This window comes from Rhincodon typus, chromosome 13 (genome assembly GCF_021869965.1).
Source record: "Rhincodon typus isolate 14 chromosome 13, sRhiTyp1.1, whole genome shotgun sequence".
Lineage (NCBI taxonomy): Eukaryota > Metazoa > Chordata > Chondrichthyes > Orectolobiformes > Rhincodontidae > Rhincodon > Rhincodon typus.
Window position 1 is genome coordinate 42,363,498 of NC_063344.1, and position 18,934 is coordinate 42,382,431.

General features: G+C 38.4%; 1 protein-coding gene across 1 annotated transcript in view; it reads left to right on the forward strand.

The window, feature by feature from the left end:
• Positions 1-12,052, forward strand: part of LOC109923947 (transient receptor potential cation channel subfamily V member 6-like) — a 39,573-nt gene extending 27,521 nt beyond the window's left edge. The window contains exons 10-15 of the mRNA XM_020523975.2: positions 4,015-4,091; positions 6,219-6,384; positions 8,150-8,216; positions 8,715-8,983; positions 11,692-11,801; positions 11,896-12,052. Coding sequence (XP_020379564.1) covers positions 4,015-4,091; positions 6,219-6,384; positions 8,150-8,216; positions 8,715-8,983; positions 11,692-11,801; positions 11,896-12,052 — 846 coding nt within the window. The remainder of the gene's footprint in view (positions 1-4,014; positions 4,092-6,218; positions 6,385-8,149; positions 8,217-8,714; positions 8,984-11,691; positions 11,802-11,895) is intronic.
• Positions 12,053-18,934: the final 6,882 nt, after the last annotated feature.

Sequence of the window (18,934 nt, forward strand, 5' to 3'; positions counted from 1 at the left end):
TTGCTCAACTCAAGAATATTTTAGACAGCATTATTTAGATTTAAAAAGCTATTTCATCCCCTTTCCCAAGGATAAGTGCTGATGATATGACAGACAAATATGCCTTAATAGAGTGGTAAGATTCTGAAAGCCTAAGGAATCATCACTAACAGACTTGATTGCAAGATCTGTATTGTCATGCACATTGATGACAAAGGATTCCACTCTCTCACTGGTCACCCCTTTTATGACTAGCTACATGATCTCACTATGTTTGTAAGCCTTTTCTTTCCTAGAAGCAACCATGACGTGCTTATTTTAAGACTGTCTGACATCTCAGCATTCTTTCAGAAAACTAGGTCCTTTTAAAAATCTTTCAAAATCGAACTTACCCTCCACAATGTTAGCCGATGGCAGTTGTGCACACTGTCCAGATATCAGCTGAGCACTTTTATAATGGATCCCATGTATCTACAGTCATTATAGTAAATAAAAACAGAATGATCATGGAATACCGTGAACTACTTTGAGGGCTAATTAATATTCCTGCTGTAAAAGAACCTTTAGGGAATAGTGACAATAGTATGATAGACCTTTTCATTGAATTTGAAAAAGGTGTAGTTCAACCTGAAACTGGGTTTTTTAATCTAAGCAAGGGACATTATGAAGATATGAGGAAAAATTGGCATGGTGGGTTGGAAAAATACATTGAGAGGTTTGATGATGAATAGGCAACAGTTAGTACATAGAACACAGAACAGTACAGCATAGTAACAGACACATTGGCCCACCATGTCTGTGCCAGTCATGATGTCATTCTAAACTAATCCCATCTGCCTGCATATGGTCCATATCTGCTCCTCTCTCTCTGACCGTGTTTCTGTCTAAATGCCCCTTATATGTTGCTTTTGTGTCTGGTTCTACTACTTCTCCTGGCAGTGAATTCCAGGCACCTATCACCTTCTGCCTAAAAAAAAATCTTGCCTCGCACAACTCATTTAAACTTTCTCCCTCTGTCAGATTGCCCCTCAGCCTTCACTCTAGTGCAAACAATTCAAGTTTGTCCAACCTCTCCTTATAGCTAACACACTCTAAATTCAGACAAGATCCTGGTAAATCCCTTTTGCACCCTTTCCAAAGCCTCAACATCTTTCCCTATAGTATGGCAAACAAAACTACACACAATACTTCAAATGTGGCTGCACTAAAACTTTATGCAGCTGCAATATGACCTGCCAACTTTTATACTTAATGCCCCGACCAACAAAGGCAAGCATGCTGTATGCCTTCTTTACCACCTTATTGACTTGTCTTGCCACTTTCTGGGAGCTATGGATTTGATCTTTCTAGATCTCTCCCTAGATCTCTCTGTAGATTAAAAAAAGTTTTAGGAAACTGAAATCAGACATGACTTTGAGGAATATAAAGCTAGCAGAAAAGAACGTAAACAAGGAATTAAGAGGGCTAAAACAGGTCATGAAATATCCTTGGCAAGTAGGATTAAGGGGAATCCCAAGGCATTTTGTATGTTTATTAGGAACAAGAGGATAATTGGGGAAAGAGTAGGTCCACTCTTGTCCACAGGACAAAGAAGAGGATTTATGCGTGGAGCCAGAGGAAGTGGGTGAAGTCCTTAATGAGTGCTTCACATCAGTATTCACTAAGGGGAAGGACGTGGATGATGGTAAGATGAGGGAGGGGTATGTTAATATTTTAGGGCATATCAATATTAAGAAGGAGGAGGTGTTTGGTGTCTTGAAAAACATTAAGGCCATTAAGTCCCAGGGTCTGATGGGATCAATCCCAGGATACTGAGGGAGGTAAGGAGGAGATTGCTGGGACCTTGACAGAAATCTTTGTATCCTCTTTAACCAAAGGTGAGGTCCCAGAGGACTGGAGAATAGTCAATGTAATTCCTTTGTTTAAGAAGGGCAATAGGGATAATCCAGAAAATTATAGGCCAGTGTGCCTTACATCAGTGTATGGAAATTATTGAAGAAGACTCTTAGGGAGAGGACTTATTCACATTTGGAATAAAAAGAAAAGACTGATTTGGGATAGTCTGTTTGGCTCTGAGTGGGGGAGGTCTTGTCTCACAAATATGATTGAGTTTTTTTGAGGAGGTGACAAAGATGATTGATGTGGGAAGAGCAGTGAATCTTGAATGCGTGGACTTTACAAGGTTCCTCTGGTAAGCTGGTCCAGAATATTAAGTCACATGGGATCTACGATGAGTTGATAAGTTGGATCTAAAACTGGCTTAGTCATAGAAGACAGGGTAGATGTGGAGAGGTGGTTTTCTCACTGGAGGTCAGCGACCAGTGGTGTTCCACATGGATCAGTGCTGGGACCTCTGATATTCGTGGTATATATAACTGATTTGGATGAAAATCTAGGCGGTCTGATTTGGAGACAACACAAAAATTGGTGGAGTTGTGAATGTGAGAAAGGTTATCAAAGGACATAGCAGGATATAGATCAATTGGAAAGTTGGTCAGAGAAATGGAAGATTGAGTTTAATCTGGACAAGTGTGAGATGATGTATTTTGGGAGGTCAAATGCTAGTATTTAAAGATATCTGCCTGGCTTTCAAAAGAATATACATTTCATTTGGACAAGAGTACCCAACAGAATAAGTGAGAGAGCTATGGCTAACAAGGAAAGTTAATTTAGTGTATTAGATCTAAGTAGGAGGGTTATAAATTTGCCAAATGAATTGTAAGTCTAGTGTTTGAAATAATTTTACAATTCAGCAAAGGAGAGTCAAGAAATTGATAAATGGAGAGAGAGTAACCTGAGAGTGTAAAATAGCAAGAAATATAGAAAAGAATTGTAAATTCTTCCATTGAGACTTGAAAAGGAAAAGATTAGCAAAGACAAAACTGAATCAATTACTGAATCAGGAGAATCTATAATGGGAATAGAGGAAAGGCAGAAAAGCTAAATTATTACCTGTGTCTGTCTTTACAGACTAAAACATAAGGATTCTCCCTAAAAGAATTAAATTCCAGTAACTAGTGAGAGTGTGGATCTGAAAGAAATTGATATTTGTAAACAAAATAGTAGTAATGGAAAAGTTAATGGGATTAAAAGTTGACAAATCCTAGGGACCCAATGATCTTTACCCTAGAGCGTTGAAATAGATGGGTTAAGTGACAGTGGATGTGCTTTACTTGGATTTTCAAAAGGTTTTTGCTAAAGTCTCACACAGCAGGTTAGTAGCAAAAATGAAGAGGAACATCATCACTCATAGGATAGTGAATTTTGGAGTTCCACAACCCGGAGGGCTGTAGAAACTCAGTCATTAATTAAATTCAAGAGAGATTGTAAGATTTCTAGTTCTTAATAACATGAAGGAACATGGGAATAACACAGGATCTAATGCATTGAGGCCCTTATATTTTGCTCTGTAAAGACAGACACAGGTACTAATTTAGCTTTTCTGCCTTTCCTTTATTCCCATTATAGATTCTCCTGATTCAGTAATTGATTCAGTTTTGTCTTTGCTAATAGTAGTAGTCTCCAGGGGCTGAATGGAGATTACATCTTCTCCCATGTTCCTATGTATCTGTGAGAAGTAAAATGGAACTGATATTTCTACAGCTTTATTGAAACAGTTTTGTAAAATCTATTCAAGTTGGTTAATGTAAACGGTAAGGTGAACTTGCCATAGTCCTACCAGATTAAAAGGCTACTTCCTCAGTAGACAGAGCTGACTGAGGGTGGTTTGACCTGAGGGTCCCATGCCTCAGGCAAGGGGTGAGGTTGAGAAGGAGAGTTCTTCATAGTAACCACAACTGGTGTAGGAATTGAACCCATGCTGTTGCAACCGCTCAAAACAAACCAGTCATCTAAGATAATGGACCCCGCTGGGATGATCAAGATTATGTGTCATTGAGAATTAGCAAGACAAATTAAAGTAATACAATTGCAAGCTGAAATACCCATGAAGTAGATTCATTTCCCACAAGAGCTATACCTTTCCTATTCAATTGCTCATGATGGACTCAATACTCTATTTATTTTCATTTCCAGATTCCTTACCTGTACAGGATTGGTCCAAGAAATTATTTAGGAAATACGTCTATAGGAGGGCCATTTCCATTGCTGTTGTAAGTATAGTCTTTTATTTTTGCCTTTTTGTTTTCTAAGTGAATCTAGATAGCATATTGGAATTTAGTTAGAGAATGTGATTGACAGTAAAGTTAGTCCAATGCCTTGTAAATGCCTCAATTGAACCTACCTCCACCACTCTTCCAGGCAATGTAGTTTCTAAATTTCTTTTGGGTCAGGCAGGCCTGTGCAGCTGCAGTAGTATACTCCTGTATAACCAGAGCTATGGGAAGCCCATTTGCACAGATGGCAGACTTCACCACCTTTCGAATAGATGCAGACTCCTAGGAGCAGAGAGCAACAGATTTCACCACAATAGCCAACTTCCCTCAGGTACAAGGAGTAATCAATTGCACACATCTGACCATTAGGATATTCCCTACAGCCAGAGAGATTGATAGATTAGAAAGCATTCCATTCTATCAACATTTAGCTCATATGTGACAACAGGATGATATTCCTCTAAGTGTGCACTCAATTTACGAGCAGTTAGCATGTTGCAATTATCCTGTAAGAGTTGTACCTACCTCAGTTATTCCAAGCTATTGCCCAGGTACATGCTTGCTATGTAGTGATAAGGTTTATCCTTTAAGGGGATGGCTCCTCACAACTCTGATAGCCCCTGCTGCCCCAATAGTTTTATAATGTGAGCTACTTTCAGATGTGGGTCATCACTGAACAGGGAATTGGGTAAGCTTTCAGACAGCTGAGAGGAATTATTTAGTGGGGAGCAGCTACCAACTCCTGCAGCTATTGATATGCCACCATTGCAAGAGTCCTGGCTTGGGATATTGCTCTTTATATACTCTGTGGAGATCAGTACTTTTGTTATCAGCAGACTGGTCCAGGTTACTGAGTGTGACTTATACAGAATCTCACACTGTTCATGTATGCACTCCTGCTGTTGCCATGTGTGGCTTTCCAATCAGCTTAGCTAATCACTCCAGGGAAGAATTCATACACTTGAACTAGAACCCAGGGACACAGCCTCAGAATAAGGAGAAGACAGAGATGAGGAAGAATTTCTTCACTCAAAAGGCGGTGAATCTTTTGAATTCTCTGTCCAGAGGACAGTGAAAGCTCAGTCGTTGTATATAATAGACAAAACCAATTAGTTTCTAGAAAAAATGGCACCAAGCGATATGGGGATGGCATGTGAAACTGGTATGGAGATCAACAGGTACAAATGGCCTACTGCTGCTCCTGTGACCCAGGGTATGAAATGCCAGGTAGCTTGGAATGTCAGGACAATTGGCACATTTGTTTTGCAACTTCACAGAATACCTGGGATTTAGAGATCTTATGACTGAAGGCCACATGTAGACAGTAAACCCTACTCTACACTATTTATCACAATTACTAAAGACATTTGAGTACAAGTACCTGCATTAAGTCAGTGCTGTGTGCAGTAATCTGACGAATGGAATCAGGCAGCAAGAAATTTGCAGTTTATACTGAATGAGTTCATACTCGGTCGACTTTACCATAGTTGAAAACCAATTGGTCATCATATACTATCAGAGAAAAGTTCGCTGTTCATATGACAAGGGTCAGAGCTGACTTACCAGTGCAGTGTCAGCTGGATTCTCACTCGTCCCACCTTCAAGTGGTCGCATCAGAGGTGGCGGGATTCACATCAGAGCTTTCCTAGTTCCAGTATCTCATCCCATTTCTGGCTGCCACAGAGTTTGTTTGCAGTGCCTTCAGAGCTGGCAGTACCATCTCTATCATTAATCCACCTTCTGAGCAGGAATAAAAACTGGTCAATTGGGAACTCTGAAACAGCAATGGGATTATGAATCGGGTAAAATAGTGCGTCCCATGCCCAGTCCAATGCAAAACTTCAGCCATAGTTTTGCATCTTGGAGATATTCAGCTTTTAAACATGACTGTTTTCAAATAATGAAGAGCAGCTTGTCTTATGGAATTCCGTGAGGACAGTACGTTACCTTTCCAATGTGGGTCACCATGGCAAAACACACCCCTTAATCAGAGTGTAAATGTTATATTTATTGAGAGTATATGGTGCAAAACCCCATTGTATGTACAAATATATAAAATTATTAAACTACTCTTTTTCAAAAAGGTTTAAATTTTTATAAATCATGAGTTTCCCATTTTTCCAGGGTTTGTTACTCCCTATTGATTGCTGTGGCAGTTATCATGAGAATCCTCGGTAATGTTGAAGAAGCTGTTCCAATTTCTTTGGCTCTGATCATTGGTTGGTGCAACACCATCTATTTTGCGAGAGGTTTTAAAATGCTTGGACAGTTTTCCATTATGATTCAAAAGGTGGGAAAGCCATTTAAAATTATTTATCCAGGATGGAAACATTTTAGCACATATTGAAAACAGTTATATTGTCCCTGGTTACCAACAAGTTGTATTTCACTGTTTCCACTGATGGATCTTCCTGAACATTTCACTCCCATCACATTTGCAATTAGATCTCGCTCCCACCAGAGGTGTTATTATCAAATTCAAATATGTTGCTATGATCCCAGTGAGCTCTGGCATTTTTTGTTGCTTTCTCAATTACCACTGACAGTTTGAGGAGCTTGAGTAGTAAATATAATTTCGAAAACATTTTAAGTAACAACAACTTGCAATTATATACCATCTTCAACACAGAAAACAATGCCTAAGTGTAGATCAGTAAGTACAGTTATAATGAGTGAGTGGTACTTGTCATGAGTTAGGATGTAGTTTTGGAAGAACTGAAGTCTCTGGAGGGTGGAATATGGGAGATCAGACAGGGGAGTATTGGAATAGTTGAACTGGAAGTGACAAAGGTGTGGATGAAGATTTCAGCAGCAGCTAGTACATGGCAATGCCACAAATTGGTAAATGTTTCAGAGGAGCAAATGAGCAGACTTTGAGATGGACAGGATTTAGGTTGAAATCTGAACTCAGGATTAAATAGAATGTTGAGTGTGTGAACAATGTCTTCAACCTGAGACCATGGCCAGAAGGGGGATGGAAGTAGCAGCATGTGAACAGAGTTTGTGGTGGTGGCCTTAATGTTCTCAGTGTTTAATCAGAGGACATTTATTCCATTCAGAAGTGGATGTCAGACAATCAGGGAAACAAAGAGGCAGTGAAGGAGTTAATGTAAAGAGTGGAGACGTAGAACTAGGTGTCATATGTGTGGAATCTGATCCAAATGTCTTTGGATAATGTCATCAGGGGCAACTATAGATAAGGAATAGGATATGAACCAAAAATTCATGTTATCAGATTTGTTAGCAGAGTTTCAATTATGAGAAACACTACCATTGTCTTTGTGGAGCTGACTAATCATATTATATCCTATAGAATGGTCTCATTCTCTGCACAAAGCCTTGGCACATATTTAACTGAATTGCTCCAAGCAGTTAGGCATTGTACACAAGCTCTCGGGCAGTATATCCATGAATGTAATAATTCCTGATGACTGCACATCTGCCTTTTGCAGTGGCCTGGCTTCTTGATGTCAGCATCTAAATCTCATGCAACTGAGTTGGCAGCTGATATTGCCCTTCCCTCTGCTTACGCTAACTCCTACACATTTTTATTTAATTATACACCATGAATGTAAACACCCATCAATTAGCCTAACTTTTTTAGAGTACATTTATTGCCGACCTATTACCTGATATTTGATCTGATCAGATCAAGTGACAGTAAACTTTCAGGAAGACTGGCTATCTGTTCCTCAATTGGTAGACGCTTCTGCAAATTTCTTCACATTTTCATTTTAAGTAGAAGGGAAAGACAAGTGATAAAGAAGAGAGTTGAATAGTTGGTGAAAATATTTACAGCTTTTACGTGGAGTGTGTAGGTTGAGAGACAGCAAGAAGAGAAAAAGAATAAAGTATGACAAATCCCTGGGCAACATTTCATTCAATGTTGCTATTTGTCTTGAAAAATTGAAGTAAAAATTCAACTAATTTCTAAAATATATTTTTCAAAATTCTGTTTAGGGTTTTCATTACTTAGTCACCACTTAAATATAAATAGCTCTTAAAGTGACGCGATTTCCTAAAAATGATGTTTGTGGATTTTTATTTCCTTACAGATAATTTTTGGTGATTTTATGCAATGGTGCTGTCTGGTACTAATCTGCATCACTGGATTTACATCTGGTATGTGCTTCATTTTAATAAAAATATTTTAGGTTGTAAGAATAAGTAAAACAGGAAGCTTTAAACCCAATATCTGTGCGAAGTAACAAAAAGAAATAAGTCTTTTTACCCCCATATCAATCTTCTTTAGCGTGATTTCATTCAAAAGGGCCCCAGGCAATAAAGAATGAATGTGATATGTCAATGCAGAATGATGAATTCCTGTGCATGAAATTAATTATCAGAATTGGAAAAGGTAATTGTATGATCATATTCTCTGTAATGAAAAACATTATGAATACTTTCTAGTTCCATCAGAAGTTATAATATGGAGGTGTTTATATTCCATTGTCAATGAACACATTTCCACTATAATAGGCCTCAGCTATTGTGTATAAATTTTCCCTTCCTTTTCATCCAATAGAACATTCTAAAATTTATTATGCTACACTATTCACTATTGACATTTCAATTGAAAACAAACCTCACAAGGTGTTGTCTTTTGTCTTTATTCTACAGCTTTTTATGTCATGTTTCAGACTCTAGATTTGAGAAATTATCCATATTTCCGGGATTTTCCAATGACAATGTACACCACGGTTGAGCTAATGATGGGCTTAATTGATCTTCCTGTTCCATATGATAAGCCAACTCCCAGTATCCTATACATTGGATATGTTCTATACATGATTTTTGTGTATCTTCTACTGTTAAATTTGTTGATTGCAATGATGGATGACACATATTGGAGAATTGCATATGAAAGAGAGGAACTTTGGAAAGTGCAGGTAAGCTATGTTTTATAAATGCAGTTAAGACATTTGTAATAAGCAGCTGTGTAGGAAGTAATCAAATTCATTGGCCCATTTCTAATAATACAGAGATGGGTGTAAAGAGCGGTATTTGAATCAGTAGTCTACAGAGGCTAATTGATGAATTCTGCAAGTTAAACATAAGTACCATGATATTTAATTTACCTGAGAAAGCATACAATATAGTTAATCAATTTTGATAAAATTTCAATCAATATGAAGAACGTCCTGTCAGAACTTAGAATAGATTTTTCCAGTCTTCTCCCATGAGGGAATTCCTCATCTGCAACTAATGTCTTTTGAAATTGCTAAGTTCAATGCCTGATTTACAATTATACAGCCATTTTGCAGAGAAAATAAGCATGTCTGGAATTGTCCAGTCTGGTATAGGTACAAATTTTTTTTTTGCATTATTTACCTACTTTGCAATATCACATTTGTTCCCCATGCCTAAATATTTGTAATCAATTTATTCAGAAATGTTATGGCACATCTATGGAGCAAGTGGGACTTGATCTTTGGCCTCTTAGGTAAGGACACTACCACTGGACCATAAAAACCCTGAGTACGAATTTACTTATTATCCAGCTAAATAAATAATATTGTTCAGCACTCATATATAAAATGACCACAATTATTTGATTAATAGTGCAGTGCTAACAGACAAAATTGTGGCATATTCTTAATCAATTCTCTTCCAACGCACTCTATGTTATAGTGCTAGTTTGTCACAATCAGGAAGCTGGTGTGTTTAATCGTTAATGTGTACCGATACAGATGATCACAGCTAGAATGGAAGCAGGGTATTCTACAATTGGATTTAGCTTATGGTTCCAAGGTCTAACAAATCATCTATTTTGCCATCACTTAAATCTTGTTACAATATGCCTGTGCATATAAAATGTGGACCCCACCCTTGGTTGAATAATCAGCTGAGTTACATAATTGTGTTTGTAAAGGGAAAAAAAATCCTGTTTTCACCATTTTAGGTAATACAGTTTACTGGATACATGTTATTATTGTTTATAAGCTGTATTGCCATTCTAAGAATGCAGAAAACTTTAACCAAATATTTTCCGTTTATAATGATATATGAATGTGTTCCTGGTTTTTATTCCCTCCGTAGATATATACTGGTACAGGTTTTGTAGTCGGCAGGAAACGAAAGGCGTAGGCTCTTCATTGCATTTGTACTTGTCCTCAGACTTTCCACATACTTTGGCAGCACTGGGACTTACAATTATTCAAAAGGCAGAATGCAATGATGCCTTCCACTGAGAAGTCAAAACCTTAACAAGCAACTATTTTTTTCCTTAACAAATCAGATTGAACAATCCTTACTAAGACATATTGGAGTGAAATTTAACCCTGAAACCTATGGTTGGGGTCAGATGAGATTTTGAAATTCTAAAAGTCTCAAATATTACCTATTCTGCCTCGAATCAGCCTGGTTCCAGTTTTAACTGAGGCAGGAAAATGAATGGGCGACCAACTCCCTGAAGGCAGGTGAGCTATTTAAATATTTGACAGAGACCTGCAGTCTCAGATTTGAGTTATTTTATAAGTTTTACCCTGGCTGCTCAGGTTTCTCTGCCTTCAAAAAGAAACAGTAGCTGAAGGGAAGTGAGTGCAGCTTCATGAAGAAGGCGAGTTTCCTTACTGCATTTAGCATGTTTAATAGGAGACAAAATTACTTTCCACAAAATTGCCTTCCTCCTTTGGATCCCCCCTCCCAAACAGATATTCACTCTTCCTCCTTTCAGAAGTTGCAAACTATTTACCTGATTCTACAGCCTGAATGCTCCCGCCTTGTCTGAAAGCCAAATTGTTGATCAGGCTGACTTCTTGATCAGGATCCTACAAATAAAACAAAAACACGCTATGAAGTCAGAAGTCCAAAACTGCAGGTTGTCTAAAACTCTGCATGACCTCCCAGCTTACCAAATTCCAGTCAGGATCAAAGTTTAAAAAGTCCAAATCAGGAAGTGTAAATTAGAATATTGAACATAATATAATGTCACCTACAGGAAGTGAATTAGAGGTGAAGAAAGAGATAATTCAGACAGAAAGAATAAGCAAAAATAATTATTTCAACACTTAATTTTTATCATTTCTACCTTAAACAATGATCTAAATCCAAAATATTGAGTTTTCATTCTTCTGAAAGTTAATTTTCAGTATCAAAGAAGTTGTTTGGCAGATATTAAGATACATTGGAATGCAGCAGCTCTAATGTTATCTGGCCCCACATTTGGTGGGTTTCGAATGAGTAAAGTCTACAACTTCTAATACCATTTTTTAAAACTCATTATCTTTCAACAAAATGTTGTTGCAGTAAAGCTTTTGTAGGAGCGGGATAATTCAGCCAGAAACTTCCTGAATCCACTGTTTAGTTGGACATGTTTGGATGGTAGCAGTTGCTGTGCAAATTCCACTTTGATAATAGTGCATGTTGATAGATTCAGTTATTTCTGTCATGAAATTAGGACTCTACTACCTTTGAGTTGATATGGAGTTGGATTACTGTGGAATGATGTGAATGTTGGTGAGGATATGAGGGGGAGGACCAGGATTTGTAATCACGTTCTCCAATTTTTAAGATTTGCTTTTGATTAGAGCCTAAAATGATATTAATAGGAACAGTCCGTGGATTAGAAATTAAATTGCTAAGTCATCTTTTTCAGATTGCAGCCACCATACTGCTTCTAGAACGACGAGTTCCAGTATTTCTGAGAATCCGCTCGGGAGTTCCAGGAAGATCTCTGGGCTTTGATGATGACAAGTGGTATATTGGGTAATCCAAAAATGGCATTTCAGCATTTTACTTATTCATGTTTCATTTCAAATGCAAATTTCACTTATTTAATATAAGTTTTCTTTTATTACAGGGTTGAAGAAATTCTTACTGAGACAGTAGGAACAAAAGTGCAAGTCCCAGCACTGAATGCACAGAAGTACTCTCACCATCTAGGTTGGGATGCAATTCGAAAAAATCTTGCAAAAATCATAAGCATGAGAGATTCTTCTGAGTCTACCTCTTTTTGAGGAGTATTTTCTTCATAATGATCGCCATTCAGATGTCCAAAATATATTTTTCTCAGTTTTGTTATTTGTACTGTGCAATACTGATCAAATGATTATACACAAAAATCATACTTTATTGTGAGTGGTTAGACTAGTACTTGACATGCTAATTTTAAATTCTTCTTTTAATCACTTAACAGAGTTAATTTTATTTAAATTCCTTTGTTGAAATAGGAGAAAGAGGACTATGTTTCAAACATGCTAAACCATTCATAAAATTGTCCAATAAAATAGTAGTTTTCAGATTATAGCTGACTGCTTCTTCTTAAGTCAGTTTTAGTGTGTTTTAATTAATTATTTGTGAATGTTCTACATTCCACTGAGTGGTTGAAGTGTTATTTCAAAATGATTATTACTTAGATCTGTGTTTCTATAAAGAGAAATTATTTTTGAACACAAACATTGGTAGGGATTGTCCTAATCACCCATTCTAACTTCAATGGGATCCCCTGAGAAACACAAGGACTTCATTTTACCCCAGACAAATTTTCTAAAAGAAGGGAAAGGGATCTGTTAATACAAAAGCATGGAGGATACATCACAGAGGAGAGGTACGTTTGGAATCACACATGTGAGGGTCGTGGAGGGGTGCTACTGGGGCCAGAGATCTAATTTTTCCATTCTGTTGTTGGCCTAACTGTTCAAAAATAGATCAAAAGTATAGATGGCAGAGAAATTGCTGCTATAAACAGAAGTTTAACTCACCGTGAGTTCTAAATGAGCTCACATCTATTATGGACCAGGCCAGACCTCTTTAAAATATTTTAAGAAGGTAGCCTAGACCCTAACTTTTTCCTATTTTAAAGCTGGATACAAAGTGAGTGTTCCAGGTGTGTCGCAACTGGTCAAACCACTCGGTTTTAAGCAAAATAAAATTTATTTAAACACTACAGTTGAAACATGAACAAAAGAAAGTGGAATTTACAGTAACTTAACTATTGGGAAACCTAACCGACCCGATACAGCAACTTAACTAATTAACTGTTCCAACATAGTAACATCCCATAACCACAACCCTTGGTAGAAAGGTAAATTCAAACACAGATTTCTGTGGGCAGGAGGGAACAACATCCAGAGAGAGATTTCAGAGAAAGTCACAGGAACCCTTTACTGAAGCTTCCAACACTTCTGGTACTCAAAACATTTTGTGACTGCTACACATTAAAAAAAAACCTAGAAAAATCCTGACATGAGAGAACTGGCCACTCCCCTTCCATTGTTAAACTGTTACTCCCTAGACTCTTCAACGCCTCTGTCTTTACAACCTCTCTTCAAAAAAAGCCCAGGTCAAAATAACCTTTTTAAAGTGACTGCATTTTCACACATCTTAGTGGGATTTTCCCCCCGGTTTAAGTCTTGTGAGGAGCTATTAAGTTTTATCTGTCCTAGCACTGATTTGAAGCCTTGCTGCAGTCCACTAAAATAATTATTTGTCTTCTCTTAGAGTTTTAGTAAAAATGAAAATAAGGCAGGTCCATCCTCATTGACATTTGATTTGTATGATAGGGAATTTCCCTATATTTGCCCTGCACGTTGTTAGTTAGTGATGGTTGAACAACCGAAGATGAAATTGTCTCTCAGTTCTCAAAAGCAAATGTAAAATCAAAATTAGCTAGCCACTTTATTCAAGACAAAACCACTTGGGGCTACTTTTGACATTGTGTGACAGTATAAAGTGGGTGGCAGTACAAATTCACTAGCAGTATAAAGTGGGGTAGCAAATTGGCAGCCATTTAATCAGGAGAGATGTGAAAGGGCTAAGAATATAACTGTTCTACACTTCTCACAATGGGAGGAGCCTGACAATGTGGTATTTCCCAGATTAGATTTAGTCTAATTCTTTTTTGATATGTATATTAGGCAATCTTCCACATTATCAAGTGGATGCCCATTCCATTGTTCTATGGTTTGCCTCATTCAAAGAAACTGTGGTAATTACGGCATGTACTTCTAAAATCAACAGTTGTGTAATCTTTTACTGTTAATAGTAAACCATTTGTTTTTGCTATTTTTATAAATGTTAATGTTATAAAGTAAGAGATGCTTGTTCAGGCAAAAAATGTACAATTAAATTTGGTATTCTTAAATAGAATGTGGGAATGAGTGTACTTGTATCATGGAATAAAGTTTAACATTGCAAGATTTTTAATTTCATCTGTGTTTAATTTAAATCCTTCAACTCTAATCTTCCTCGGTAGCGTATTATTCTGTCAAATCTATTTCCTAGAAATTTCAAATGTTGAATGTATTTATGACAGGTGAGGTCATCAAAATAAAAGATGTTGGAATATTTTCCATTTTGAGAACTTTGTGTTGTTGTAAAGATTCACAGGCCAAATACAGCACAGTTTGATACAAGTGACATTCCTTTCACTTTTCCCCATTAGGTAACCTAAGAAGAATACATCTTATCACACCTAACCAATCAAAATCATTTTTGATTTCGATAAGACCATGAGACATTAGAGCAGAAATTAGGCCATTTGGCCAGTCGAGTCTGCTCTGCCATTCAATCATGGCTAAAAAGTTTCTGAATCCCATTCTCCCACTTTCTCCCTGTAACCCTTGATCCCCTTGACAATCAAGAACCTGTCTATGTCCATCTTAAATGTACTCAATGACCTGGCCTCCACAGCCTTCTGTGGTAATGAATTCCATAGATTCACCGCTCTCTGGCTGAAGAAATTTCTCCTCATCTCCGTTCTAAAGGTCATCCCTTTACTCTAAGGCTATTCCCTCGGGCCCTCATCTCTCCCGCTAATGGAAACATCTTCCCAATCTCCACTCTGTCCAGACTGTTCAGTATTCTGTAAATTTCAATTAGATCCCCCCTCATCCTTCTAAACTCCATCGAGTATAGACCCAGAGTCCTCAAATGTTTCTCATTTGTTAAGCCTTTCATTCCTGGGACCATTCTTGTTAATCTCTTCTGGACTTGCTCCAGGGCCAGTATATCCATTCTAGAGGAACTATCTGTGGTTTTTCTGTGAATGATATGAAGTTAAGTGCCGATTAGTAAGTGCCAATTAATGTTAAATTAGGTGGTGATGAATACCCACTAGAAATAGGATTGAAATCAAACAAATTTCTTTGAGGTGAAATCTGTATAGTTAGCTGGTAGGTTTCTACTCCATCATTTCAGCCAGATTAGATGTCAGAAATTAAGAGGCAGTCTATTAACCCCATTTATTCCATTGGAACATTGGTTTCCTCCTTACTTGAAGATCTCAAAAGAAAGCTGGGTGAGCTATGAGGCAGTTGCAAACATGTTTCAGTCTGATTTGGACAGGTTATGAGAGTGGGAAAATTCATAGCAGATAAAATATAATGTGGTTGTAATGTGGATATATGTGAATAAAAGTGGGAGACCTACGATAACAGTACAGCTGCCTTTGAGATCCTAACCTGCTCTGTCTTTCCCCACCCAAGTCCTTCGAATACCATCAGTCTGGGTGTCACTTAATGCAGTCTTTAGCATCATATTATTGTCCAAGATGGTGGAGACACCATGCAACTCCTTGAGAGCTCTCTACACCAGGACTAACTCTAACATTTCTTATAACCGTTCTACACTTTTAAACCTAACTTCTAAATCTGTAAAAGCTATCGATAATGTTCTTCTAATGGACTCTCTAACCTCAAATAATGCTGATCCCACTAATTTTGACCCCATCTAGTGCATGCCCTGTGCAATGTAATTGTATGCCTCTGCCTAAGTCTTTTTGATCTGTACATCCTTGCTTACTATCATCTGCCTGTACTGCTCATAAACAAAGCTTTTCACTGTACTTCGGTACATGTGGCAATAAACAAATCAATCAAAGAATCAAACTCTTCCAGAACCATTACTTTATGCAACATCTCCCCTAAGGTTTTACTCCCATGATTAATGTTTCTACGTTCATGTCTGTAATTACACTTACTACTACTGCATCTCCCCCTCAAGTATCTGAAAAATTGAAAATTCAGGTGACCTGGAGGTTTCACAATTCTTTCAGGATGTTCTCTGTTTGGTGTGAGGACTATTGGCTCTGTTTTTGACTACTTGCAGTCTGTAAGTCATTGCAGTTGAGATGTTCCCATTTGAGTTCAATGATCCCAATCAGTTATTGATGGATGATTGATCTGCAGTGAGAAAAGGTTCCTACAGTTCTTTCGTACAACTCCTTCAACTGTATCAACAATACATGATTGCTGCTGGTCTACCAATATCAAATGACCATAACCTGTCCTGCTAAGGTCCCATATCCAGATCTGTTACCCCTAGCTTAAGTATATCAACCATTGTACATAGAAATATCCATTATGGTGGATAGCTTGCTGCACATCGTATTGCTTACTGGAGGGTTTTCCTGTGCTTTTGTGGCCAAAATAGTGGTTACCCTTCCAAAGATAAAATGGAAGCTTCACATTTATCATGAGAAAAATTGATAATTTCCTGCCTTTTTTGGCCTAATAAATAATTCCCATAATTTTCTCTGACTTTACCAAGAAATTCTTTTGCCTGCAGCATTAAAGATGAATTGCATTGCATAACACCTATCCTTGGATAATTCATTCTATCCATGGTGCTTCTAACTACATGCATTGTCTTACAATTTTAATCAAGATCTCCTTTAATAGCTTCACTGCCTGATTTCTGGCTCTGCAGCCTTATTAAATCCTTCCCATCTTAACTGTAACCTCAATAATAGATCTCCTACTCTGATTGAAGCATTGCTTTAATTCTGGCTTTACAATATTCCCAATACTGTAATCTTGGATTAAATTACTTCTATGGCCCTTGATTTTCCTTACTGTGGCTGTGCCTTACTCATTATTGCAGAAATGTTCACTTTGAGCTGTTAAGTATTCATTTTTCTATTTCTCACCTTTGCAGCCTGTAACTGTCTTTATTTATTACAGTTTTCACTTTGCAACCATTGCTGTCCATTCATTCTCTGTTGCTGATCTCTAATAGGAAGTGTTCCTACATTTCATAGTACATGATGCAATCTGTAACTACCAGCTGTGATTAGTGTATCAGCTCAACGTGGCTTTTAGCTCAAACTTCCTGCTGTGCTTGTCTTACCACGTTGGAAGTACTTTCTTCTTCCCGTCAGTGCAGATTCTCACCTGTAGAATCTTGTCACAGTTTGACTATTCCAGGTATTTTGATTGTTCAGCATTTTGTGCAACTGACTGTCCAAGTCATCCTTAAAGCTCTAATTGGAAATTTCTTCTCGTTTCAGTGGAATGTGTTCTTTACAGCTAAATCAATTTCCAATCCCCATCACCATGTTTTATGAGCACAAGATGCCTACCACTGCCAACATGCAGTGGAATAAATTATTGCTATTAATCCCTTTTCTGAGTTGAAGAAGCAGACGTATTTGGTATAAAATGATAGATAAAAACAACTAAAAATTCTAACAGGAAGAGAATCCTGTCTTAAACACGATGTTGCATTATAGCAATCACATACAAGTTAATTAACAAGAAACACTGTAACCTAGACTATTGGGAGATCTAGGATAACAGGACTGTCCTCTTCAAGGTTCTGAGATGTTCTACCTTCTCTCATCCAAGTCTTTATGATATCATCAGATTGTGTAGCATTTCATGTAGTCTTCAACATTAACCCTTTCAGAACCATTGCCTTATACAACATTGTCCTCTCTTGCAATCTGCCTTGTATAGTTCTGTCAAATAAAGCTTGTTGCTGTTCATTCATGATAATGAAATCTCACATTACGACATGGTGGCAATGGCAACCAGACCCACAAAACTGGAGGCAGGGAACAAGGGCCTGAATTGAAGACCAATGATATTAAACCATGTGGCCAGCTCAGCAATCCAAATCCAGAGGTCGGAAAAATATCCAAAGTGAAGCGTGGTGGAGGTAGGGACCGCCAGCTGTACATTTGAGGATGTGCCTAAATATAGAACAGCACACAGGGAAACCTGGGCCAATACAGTGTGGAGTTGGAGGAACACAGCAAGTCAGGCAGCATCAGAGAAGCAAGTAAGTTGACGTTTCGGGTTTACACCCTTCATCAGGACTGCGGAGGGGGAAGGGACCTCAGAAATAAATTGAGGGGGGTGAGGCTGGGGGAAGGTAGGTGAGATGGTGATAGGTGGATGCAGGTAGGGTGCGGTGGGGATTGGTCAGTGGGAAGGGTGGGGTGGATAGGTGGGAAAGAAGATGGACAGGTTGTGTCAGGTCAAGGAAGTGGGGATGAGAGGGAGGGTTGGACATGGGATGACCCCAGAGTTGGGAAAATTTTGAAACTGGTGAATTCTATGTTGAAGCCATCGGGCTGTCGGCTCCCGAGGTGGAATATGAGGTGTTGTTCCTCCAGTTTGTGGTTGGCATCATTGTGACACTGGAAGAGGCCCAGGATGGACATGTCAATAAGGGAGTGGGAGGGGGAATTAAAATGGTTAGCAGCAGGAAGGTGATGTTGATTATAGCATACAGAACGCAGATGCTCTGTGAATCAGTCACTGAGTCTCCGCTCAGTCTAATTGATGTTGAGGAGACCATATCGGGAGCAACGGATATAGTAGGCCAGGTTGGAGGACGTACAGATGAACCCGTGTCGGATTTGGAAAGATTGTCTGGGGCCTTGAATGGAGGTGAGGGGGGTGATGTAGGGGCAGGTCTAGCACCTCCTGCAGTTGCAGGGAAAGGTGCCGGGGGTGATGGGGTTGGTGAGGAGTATGGAGCAGACGAGGGAGTCGCGGAATGAGTAGTCCCAACGAAAGGCAGATGGGGTGGGGAGGGAAATATCTCTTTGGTTGTGGGGTCGGATTTCAGGTTGCAGAAGTGGCGGAGGATGACGCATTGGATGCAGAGGTCCG